This window comes from Mirounga leonina, unplaced genomic scaffold, assembly GCF_011800145.1.
Source record: "Mirounga leonina isolate KUSES-001 unplaced genomic scaffold, KU_Mleo_1.0 Mir_107, whole genome shotgun sequence".
Classification (NCBI taxonomy): Eukaryota; Metazoa; Chordata; class Mammalia; order Carnivora; family Phocidae; genus Mirounga; species Mirounga leonina.
The window spans coordinates 6,106,399-6,117,299 of NW_023270233.1; the positions used below are offsets into that span (position 1 = coordinate 6,106,399).

The 10,901-nt window shown below is 44.2% G+C and overlaps 1 protein-coding gene and 1 long non-coding RNA gene across 3 annotated transcripts in view; one reads left to right on the plus strand and one right to left on the minus strand.

Moving 5' to 3' along the window:
* LOC118019146 (sphingosine-1-phosphate lyase 1) overlaps positions 1-10,901 on the plus strand; it is a 56,712-nt gene that overhangs the window by 20,052 nt on the left and 25,759 nt on the right. For both annotated transcript variants that reach the window (XM_035018040.1, XM_035018050.1), the window contains 2 exons: positions 2,959-3,124; positions 8,614-8,681. In XM_035018040.1, the coding sequence (XP_034873931.1) occupies positions 2,959-3,124; positions 8,614-8,681 (234 nt within the window). The remainder of the gene's footprint in view (positions 1-2,958; positions 3,125-8,613; positions 8,682-10,901) is intronic.
* On the minus strand, positions 10,110-10,893 carry LOC118019156. Its single transcript, XR_004681588.1, has 2 exons — positions 10,420-10,893; positions 10,110-10,274 (listed from the first exon to the last, which is right to left on the minus strand). It is a non-coding gene; the product is annotated as an uncharacterized LOC118019156 (long non-coding RNA).

Sequence of the window (10,901 nt, forward strand, 5' to 3'; positions counted from 1 at the left end):
CATAGCACATACCCTCCCCAAAGTCCATCACCCACCCCCCCATCCTTCCTACCCCCCACCATTCCAGCAACCCTCAGTTTGTTTCCTGAGAGTCACTTACGGTTTGTCTCCCTCTCTGGTTTCATCTTGTTTCATTTTTTTCCTCCCTTCCCCTATGATCCTCTTGTCTTGTTTCTCAAATTCCTCATATCAGTGAGATCATATAATACTTGTCTTTCTCTGATTGACTTACTTTGCTTAGCATAATACCCTCTAGTTCCATCCACGTCGTTGCAAATGGCAAGATTTCGGGTTTTTTGATGGCTGCATAATATTCCATTGTATATATACATCACATCTTCTTTATCCATTTATCTGTCGATAGACATCTTGGCTCTTTCCATAGTTTGGCTATTGTGGACATTGCTGCTATAAACATTGGGGTGCACGTACCCCTTCGGATCACTACGTTTGTATCTTTGGGGTAAATACCCAGTAGTGCAGTTGCTGGGTTGTAGGGTAGCTCTGTTTTCAACTTTTTGAGGAACCTCCAAAAAGGGTTTTTAATCCATGCTGCTTTTCAGCCCCAGTGTCGTACTGCTTAAGGTCAAACCTAGTTTGTTTCTCCCCTGGACTGTTTCAGCAGTCCTCTTAACTGAGATTTATGTTTCTGACCTCTGTCTTCCTTTCCTTCATCTCCCATCAAGTTATCTTTAAAAAAAAAAAAATGTACTCTCCTGATGAACAACCTTTTGTTTGCTGTTGTTGTTCTGCAATTTGCTTTTTTTTTTTTTTTTTCACTCAACACTGTGTTCTGGAAATTTTTCTATGTAGTTCATTTAGATCTATCTTTTTAACAATGGTGCATAGTATGAATACATAAAGTGTGTGTATTATAGATTATTTAACCATTCATCCTTGAATGGACATTTGTGATATTTGTATTTCACTGTTACAAAGAAGACTGAAATGAATATCCTTGAACCTGTCTCTTTGTATGTATTGAAAAGCATGTAGATACCAAAAAGTGGAATATCTGGGTCAAAATGAATATACATTTAAAACGTCAGTAGACACTGACAAATTGCTCTACAAAAAATGCCTGTCAAATTATATTCCCACTCTCCATGGTTTTTTTTAAGACCATTTTTAATCTGGACCTAGTGCACTTCTGCCAGCCTCCATTCTCTGATTAATGTGTTCACGCACACGCTCAGTCGCCACCACCGTCCGGGTGTTCATGGAGCGTGCACTGTGTGCTGGGGGTCTAGCACGGATGACACGCATAGCTCCCTGTCCCCATCGCTGCTCTCACTACACCGAACTTTTTTGCCATTCCTAGACTTTTCTTATGCATTTACAGCTCCTCTCTTCCCGGTTATGACTTTTTTTTTTTCTTTAAACTTCTCTGCCAAGAGCATTTTCTTCGATAGTTCTTTTACCCTTTTAATAATATCTTCCCCGTCTCCTGTCAGGTAGAGTTAGACGGGCCTTTCTTAGTGGTCTCTCTTAGCACTTTACTTAAATACTTTTTTAAAAAAAGATTTTATTTATTTATTTGAGAGAGAGAGCGAGCATGATGGGGGGGGTGGGCAGGCAGCGGGAGAGGGGGAAGCAGGCTTCCCGCTGAGTAGGGAGCTGGACGCGGGGCTCAATCCCAGGACCCTGGGATCACGACACAAGCCGAAGGCAGATGCCTAACGATTGAGCCACCCGGGCGCCCCCTTAAATACTTTTTATCCTGAAGAATTTGAATTATTTGTTCATGTATGTGTCTGCTAGTGTATGTTTTCATGTGTATGTTTGTGCATACACACACACACACACACACACACCTTTCCCATTAGATTGTAAGCTCAGTGAGGGCAAAAACTTGTGATGTTTACCTTAGGGCTCCCCCAACTTAATGCCTTAACCACAGGGGATGCTTAGTAAACACTGAATAAGTGAGTGAGGAACAAAGTATCAGATGAACCTGTTTTGTACCGCCACCGTAGGGGCTTGCAGCGATGATTCAGATCTGATCAGCATTCAAGGACTCAAGCATGGAGTGAGAGAGTAGGCTGAGTGCAGGCCACCTGCTGCTGGGCTCGGTGGGGAGGCGCAAGGGGAGACTTGAGGAGAGTTTAACAGGAGAGATTCATTCTCATGAGTGGGGTAGTCTGGTAAATGATCAGGGGAGAGGACTTTTTTCTTGCTTGTGCTGGCTATTGCTAGGGATACCCAGAGTGATAAGATATGGTCTCCGGCTCTAAATGTTTGTTAGTCAAGCTGGGCGTGAGAACAGAGATTGGCAGACTGTGGCCCATGGGCTACCTCTAGCCTGCTGCCTGTTTCTGTACAGCCTGTGAGCTAAGCATGATATTTTACGTTGTTAAAATTGTTTTCACAAAAAGAACATTTTGTGATACGGGAAATTCTATGCAATATAGATTTGACATCTATAATTAACTTGTTGGAACATGGCCACAGTCATTGGTTTCCCACTGTCTGGGGCAGTGTTTGTGCTGCAGAAGCAGAGTTGATCCTTGTAACAGAGACCAGCTGGTCTGTGATGCCTGAGACATTTCCTCTCTGGACTTTTACAGAAACAATCTGCTGACCCTGGGTTTGAGGATGGGAAAGATTTAAATGGAGTAGAGAAGGAGGGTAAGACGGGCTCTTTGGAGTTAAGAGAGTGGGATGATGAATACTGTAGGCACAGAAAAGCTTCAGGGCTGAAATGATGATCCAGCTGAACCTTCTATTTTATAGACTGGGCAGAAGATCAGAAACCTTGTCAAAGTCCACCTGACTCTAAGGGGCAGTGTACCACTGGAGCAGAAGCTTTGAGGACTGTGGAGGAAGATAAGATTATTGCTGGGGTGGGGCCAGATCATGAGTGGCCTTGCCCTTGAAAAATGAGAGCAGAGGAACAAACGAAGAACAGACTTTTCTCTCTCTGAATGTCACGTTTCTCTTTTTCTCTTGTATTTCTAGAAGGCTTTTGAGCCCTACTTTGAGATTTTGGAAGTATATTGCACAAAGGCCAAGAATTATGTAAATGGACATTGCACCAAGTATGAGCCCTGGCAGCTCATTGCCTGGAGTGTCCTGTGCACCCTGCTGATAGTCTGGGCATATGATTTTGTCTTCCAGCCAGAGAGTAAGTATACTGCCCCCTCTCCTCTGGAAAGGTACAGTGGAATCTCACTAGCTTTAGAACTCATGGCTGATGGATTGGACTAATTGCTTGCCTTCTGGTTTGGTTCTGATTTTTAAAATCTTATTTAAATGGGAAGTGGGACATTGTCTTCTTCTGACCATGAAGTTATAGTAGGACTCTTTACGTAAAGTTACAGTAGCTGCTCTGATGTATCTATAGCTGCTTTTGTTTTTTCTGGAGTTGCAGCTTGCATAAAAACTTCCTGAGAAATTAGTCATTGTAAGGATCCACAGGTATCTCAGAGCATGGCTTAAACCTTTCTCAGGTTTAGTTTCTTGCCTAGGACATAATTGTATACCCTGGAGTTCCCCAAGCAGGAATTCATTGCGTTCATTTTAGGCCATCTTTTCAATACAGATTATGTGAAATTGGAACAGCACTTATGCAGTGACCCTGTGAGTATGTGCTGTGTGCCAGGCACTGTGCTGGGCTCTGGGGATGTCTACAGAAGTCATACAGGGTCCCTGTCCTCCTGGAGTTAAACTTCTGATGTCAGGGGACAGCGCACTATGAACTCCCTGGGTAGTGACTCAGGGAGCCAAACTGACGTGGGGAAGAGGAGGCCACTTCTCAGGGAGTGCAGAAGAAGGTGAGAAGTCTATTAGTGAGGAGTCTGTAAGTCCTCCATCCTTCCTAAGGTCCTGGGCACCCTTCCTCCCCTGCCAGACCGGCTTGCATGTTCCCTCCTTGTGAATTGTTTCCCCTGCAGGTTGTGCTTCGTAAGTAAAGTAGGAGTGGTGGTGGGTGTTTGATGACTCTCCTCTGCACCCCTTCCCCACCCTTAGTGTAGGGTACCAGAGTTAACTTGCCGGGGATAAAAAACCATTAACATTGAAGAGAATCACTTGTCATGTCTCATTTGTTCTTAAACAAATTTTAATGGCCATGACTGTTTGCTTCCCTGATAATATCTGTTTGAAGGGGCTCTTTAACTGTACTTTTTCTGCTTTTCTGCCCCCCCCCGCCAACCCCGGAAGGTTAACTTAGAAGCCAGATTCTGTTTCATCTGTTTACCCTGCAGATAGCCGCTGAGCCGTTCTAGTAACCGTTGCGGTTAAGGCATAGTAAACATTGCATTTAATGTAGGTGGGAATGAGACCTGATTGCCCTGTCTACATTTTAGTCCATTCCAGCTGTAAAAACCCTGTCCTCAGTTCCTCCTCCTAGTACTTGCAAGGTTTCCTCATAAACTCTGATAACTAACCCTTCTGCTGCATCTGCTCTGTGGTTTGGAAAGGGGCACAACCCGTATCTTTCTGCTCTGGGAAGCCCTCCATCTTGTCCTTCCAGGTGAAGTAACTTATTCCAGAGGATTCTAAGGAGTAGCAATAAATAGACTTTTCTTCCTTTCTTTCTTACTGTGATAAAATATATGTACATAAAATTTACTGTCTTACTCATTTTTAAGTACATTCTCGTTGCAAAACCATTCCTACCATCCATCTCTAGAACTTTCTCAGCATCCCACACTGAAACTCTGTACCCATGGAACGATAACTCCCCATGATCCCCTCCCCCCCAGCTCCTGCTGGCCACCATTCTGTGTACTTTTCCTTTTAAGGTGGTGCATTTGTTAAAACCAACGTAAGGTTACAGACCTTGAGATTTATGTTTCTTTGCTATGATTAGTATTCACTTTAGGTATTGACTTCCGTCTTTAGTTCTGCAGGCCACGGTGCCTGTGTGCATTTTGCCCACTCGGTAGTAGAAGCACAGCCACCTGAGGCCCTGGTACTTATGTAGCTGCCTTGTTCCAAACAGAATATGCTGGTCTCCATGCATTCCATGAGAAAAGTACCAGTAGCGATGTGTTGATGGTATGCGCCATGGAAATCTTTGTAAGCCCAACTCTGAGCTGTTTAAGTCCTTTTTAATATGTTTTTTCTTATTACAAAAGTAGGACATGTTCATTGCAGAGCATTAGGCAATACCAATAATCCATAAGAACGAAATGAAAAGCTTGCTCTCTAGAGCGAACCACTATTTTACACATATGTGTCTTTTTTCTATATCTGAGTCCAGTCGAACCAGACATACAAAATGTCATTTCTGTAGGTCAACATTTTTGAATATCAGCAATTTCCTATAGTTTAACACATGTACACACAATACACTTTTTTATTTTATAACTTCTAACTTGAATTTTAGACACCGATCAAAATGTCTTCCCTCTAGAGCAGGGTCGGGCCTGATTAGTACTTGGATGGGAGATAACTTTGATAGCATTGCCATTTTTTCAGTACCTTGCTCATGGAGAGGCTCATCACTGAACAGTCGAGTTATTTTTAGCACATTGCCCCAGAGGAGTCTTAAAGTCTGGACTAGTGATAAATTTTGCTGATCTTCAAACTCTGAATACGCTTCTAAGATGAGAGATAATTCTGGAACACAGGCTGGACACTGGGGCAGTTAAGAACTGGAAGCGGCAGGAGGATGGGGGTGAGAGCATGGGCAGGGGTCAGCAGCTCTCTGCCGTGTTATCTCGCCCCTAATTCTCCTCTGCGATATCAGCGCATATCGTTACTCCTTGATGTTCATTTAACTGTGGGATTGTCCATAGTTCATGAACAGGAATTGGAGTTATATGGTGGGAGGAGGTGATACACTCTCCCAGTTTCTAGCCGTGAAACCTTGAGCAACACCCTTAAACTCTCTTAGCCTGTTTCCTCATAGTAAAATAGGCCTAAGTGTCACCCGCCTTACTTACTCATAGGATAATGCGAGTTTTGAGAGGCATCGTTTGTGTGAAAGGAATCTGTCAACTGTAAAGAGCCATGCTTTGGTGTCCTCACACTGCATTTCCTATTTTATTACCTTAAAACACTACAATAGACACTGATTACTTTTCTTTCTGTGCCTCAGGGGACTTTTACTTTTGAGATCATCTTTTTAGGTCATGACCACGTGATCTCTTCATTTCTAATTTCTCCATCTCTGATCTTGTATTCTCTTCTTTTTAGCGGTCCTGTTTAATCTCACAGCTTGCACACTGTCTATTCTGTCCTCCTCCTCCTAGCCATATGACTGTACTTCTGGACAAGTGACTCCCATTTACTGAGTTTTCAACCTTATTCTTCCTCATTAGTTAATTACTTCATCTGTTAAATAAGGATGTTTTCTGAATCTTTACAGCTTTAACATTATTAGAAATGGTCAAATAATAAGCAGCTTAAATATCCAACGCTACGTTATACGCATTTGATGGCCTATTATGGTAATACTTAAAAAACCTCTTGTTTAGGAAGGATCTTTAATGTAGCAAATGCTGTGACAAGAGGGCACAGCGTTGTACATACTATAAGATCGCAGCTATGTGTTTCATGTGCAGAACGTAGGGCTGAAAGGAAATACTCGAAAAAAATTTTTTTTTTTTTAAGATTTTATTTAATTATTTGAGACAGAGAGAATGAGAGACAGCATGAGAGGGAGGAGGGTCAGAGGGAGAAGCAGACTCCCCGCCGAGCAGGGAGCCCGATGCGGGACTCGATCCCGGGACTCCAGGATCATGACCTGAGCCGAAGGCAGTCGCTTAACCAACTGAGCCACCCAGGCGCCCAATCCCTTTGTCTTCTTATTCAGTGTGGGTATCGGTTCCCTGGTTTTGTCCCAGACATTACGGAGCATTGACTCTAGCGCTAGGCACTGTGGGCGAGGGGGAAAGGCAGGGCTGCAGCCAGTAAAGATGCAAGGCATCATGTAATCGGTACTAACGGGGCACAGTCTGTGCTTGTTGGAGAGTGCTCCACTGGCCAGGGAAGTTGGAATGTCTCCATCTCCTAGAATGTTTTGTGAAACGTCATACTCATTTCCTGCCTGCACAGAAGCCAGGTCTAGATTCCTTATAGGCTCATTTGGGATAACTGAGAATTTCTGTTCTGGGTTTAAAGCAGCATAGAGTCCTGGGGGTGTAGGGCCAGGAAAATTAAGACCTCAGTTAAATCCCTGCTCCGTTGCTGATGTGATCTGTGGCCTTCAGCAAGTTATTAATGCTTGATCCTTAGTTGCCTTTGGACTGTAGGTGGTGCCTTCTATATGGAATGCAAATTCATTAAAAGTTATGATGGTCGATTTAGATGCCATGTCTTTATAATTATTGCAGTGGAGAGGATCAGAATTCCATATTTGTCCGTGCACTGCCTGACAGAAGGGAGTCTGATTGGTGTCCATGATACTGAAGGCCTTTTAAGCCCAAAAAATGTTGAAATGTTGTCAGGGTGTGTGTTGACTGAGAGACTAGAGCATAGATCCTGAAGAAAAGCATGGCTTGGTCATTTGTTTTCGGGGAGGGAAGAGAGGTGTTAGGCATCTAAAACCTTGGGAAGGTCAGCAGCTCTGAAATACATATGTCATTTAACCCAGCATTCTGTTTCCGGGAATTCATGCTGTAGGCACGCCATCAGGTATGTGGTATGTGCTGCAAGGTTATTGTTTCACTGTTGTTGGTAATAGGACATACTAGAAATAACCCAAGTGTCCCATCAGGAAGGGGCAGGTTAAATTAGTTATGATACATCCATATCATGGACTACTTTAGAGCTATAAAGATGAATGAGGGGGCGCCTGGGTGACTCAGTCGGTTAAATGTCTGCCTTCTGATCAGGTCATGATCCCAGGGTCCTGGGATCAAGCCCTGTGTCAGGCTCCCTGCTCAGCAGGGAGTCTGCTTCTCCCTCTCCCTCTGTCTTCCCCGCCCCCGTCTCATGCACTGTCTCTCAAATAAATAAAATCTTTAAAAAATAAATAAATAAAGATGAATGAGGAAGCACTGAGCTTTAAGAGAATATGCCTAAGTAGAAAATCAAGGTCTAGTATAGTACTAGAGTATGCTACCTTTTGTTTAAGAGGTGGGTGGGACAAATAAGATTTTATCTTTATTATTGCTTGTATAAGCATAAAGAAATTCTAGATAGCTCTTCTAGAAGTGAATAGTAGTAGTGTTTACCTGAGGGTGGATGAAAGTCTGGGGAATAGATGAGAGAGAAACTTTTAACTCTGTGTGTTATTTATTAATTTAAAAAATTTTTTTAAAAGATTTTATTTATTTGAGAGAGAAAGAAAAAGAGAGCGCGTGCACACATGAGCAGGGGGAGAAGCAGAGGAGGAGGGAGAGAGAATCTGAAGCAGATTCTGTGCTGAGTGTGGAGTCCGACTCGGGGCTTGATCCCAGGACCCTGAGATCATGACCTGAGCAGAGAAACCAGGCATCGGACGCTTAACTGACTGAGCTACCTAGGCTTCCCAATTTTTTTAAATTTTTGAACCATGTAAATATATTACTTGGCAATTTAAATTTCAAGGTTTTTTAAAATAGAAAGAAACTACCTTTGTGATCAGAAGGCAGGTGAGATTGCAGGAGGCACATTGAGTAGTTCACACATTATCCGTGGGAATTTATTTGAATAGATAACAAAACCCTTTGTTTCTTTTAGGCTTATGGTCAAGGTTTAAAAAGAGATGTTTTAAGCTCATCAGGAAGATGCCTATTATTGGTCGCAAGGTAAGTGGAATCTGTGTATAACTTCCAGCCCTCCCATCACCCCCGTGGTCATGACCTCTTTCTTTCTATTTACTGAACCTAGTGCGAATTCCCAAGGACGAGGGGTGATTTTTGTACCCCCCCGCCAAGGAACATCTGACAGTGTTTGAGGACACCTTTGGTTGTCATAACTAGAGGGGGGTGCTGTTGGCATTTAGTGGATTGCGGCCAGGGTGCTGCTAAGCATCCTGCAGGGCCCAGTAGAGAATTATCTGGCTCAAGATGTTGGAAGTGTCAAGATTGAGAAACCTCAGTTAACCCTTTCTCCAACATATTTGCCCAAAGGAGACAGGTGACATCTGTTAAAGGCAGAATTTGCGATTAGAAAAGCTGGCCGAAGTGGAATGATGCTTTACAGCAATATTTGGCTGCTCTGACTTGAGATAAGTGTCTGGGGGTCGGGTGCTTACATGGTTAGGTCAGGGTTGACAGACTTTCTCTGTGAAGGGCCAGATAGGAAACATTCTAGGCTTTGCAGGCCATACCATGTCTGTCAGGGTGATAGAGAGGTAGAAGGATGAGCCTGGCTGTGTTGCACTGAAACTTGCTTTACAGAACGGCCAGGGGCCAGATCTCGGCCGGCTGTAGTTGGCGGATCCCAGGTTTAGAAACTTAAGAGAGCCCTGATCTCTTGCTCTTTGTACCTGTCTGCACCATAGTATGTTCCCTTCACTGTGTCCTCTGTCCCCTCACCCACGCTGAGGATAGGACAGTCACCTCTGTACCCTTCCCACCGGCTCTTTATCACAGAAGGAGATAAATGGGGCAGGCCCCATGCAAGCTGCAAGGAAGGCACACTGGCCCTGATGTCTCCGGCTCCCCCCGTGCCCTGCCTGCCCCTCAGCTTTCCTTCAAGCTTTCTTTCACTTTTGGCTTTCAATTCCCTTTCCCTTTTCCCCTTTCCTGGCCAAACCAGAAGAGATGTTAGTCATCCTTAGCCTTTGACCCAAATCCATTCAGACCCCTGGGCTAACTCTCCCATAACTGTGTATTTATTTTCAGGTTCATTTCCTATAAGGAAGCAGAAGTAGTTACTGGGGTGGAAAAGGGGAATGGGAATAGATAGGTTTTTATTTGACCCTAATTCATCTTAAGCCCTAAAATGAAATCTCCCTGAGTCGATCTAGAGTTAAGGGGTAGGGAGAGGGCGGCTATAGAGGGTGGACTGGATCTCAAAGGATACTAGCATTTCTCCTTTTCATTCCCTGTATTTTTCTGCTCTTTTTCTTCACACATTTCTCCTTCAGTGTCAGATTTTGGGACAAATAAATGCTAGGGTTCCAGAACCCTGAAATTTATAAATTTACTGAAATTTATAAAAGAACAGAATTGGAAGGCACTTAGAAACTATGTAATCACCTGTCATTTTTTAGAAGCAGATTTTGAGGCTCAGAGACAAGAGTTCTTTATTTCGAGCGAGTGTGTGTGTGTCTCTGTCTCATTCGTTCCCTTACGTTCACTCACTCCGCACACGGTTTGTGGGCACGTGCTCCGCGTCAGGTACCGCTCTGGGTGCTGGGGACCGAATCCCCGTTCTGCGCAGCTTACGTTTTCCTAGGAACAACAGAAAATATATTCGCGAACAAATACGTAAGAATTTCATTTTGAAATAAACGCTGTGAAGAAATTAAGATTGATAGAGGCCCTGAGGCAGGCACTGGGGGGAAAAGGTACTTGTGTGCCTTCTGATGTGACTCACCATCGTTTTGTGGCTCTTCTGTCTTATTACAGCAGCAGTCTAGGCGCGGAAGCTTGGCTTCCATGGTTTGTTCCTGTTGCGTGCTCACCATTTTGGCAGCATAGTCCACGTACAACTTTTAAAAATACTTTCCTGCCCATCACTGCCTCCCACTGCCGCGGGGCGGGCCTCTGCTGCCTGCCGGAGCCTGCCTGCGACACCTGCAGGCGTGGTTCGCGGGCGCAGCTTGCCCTGCGGATTCCCTGGGGGCCGCATCTAGCGGGCTCCTCTCATGTTCTCATCCTCCAGGGCTAGAGATGGGAAAGTCGAAATGTTTGGGGTCAGATCGTGGGCCTCAGACCTTCACAGATGGGTCGCTGAAACCGTCTCGCTTTAACGCCACTCTTCCAGGCTACCCCCCAACAGTCCCTTAGTGCAGATAGCGGTCCCTGCTGGGTTTTGTTGTGTTTTTAAACTCTGTTCTGTTCCCCCCAGTACTTTCC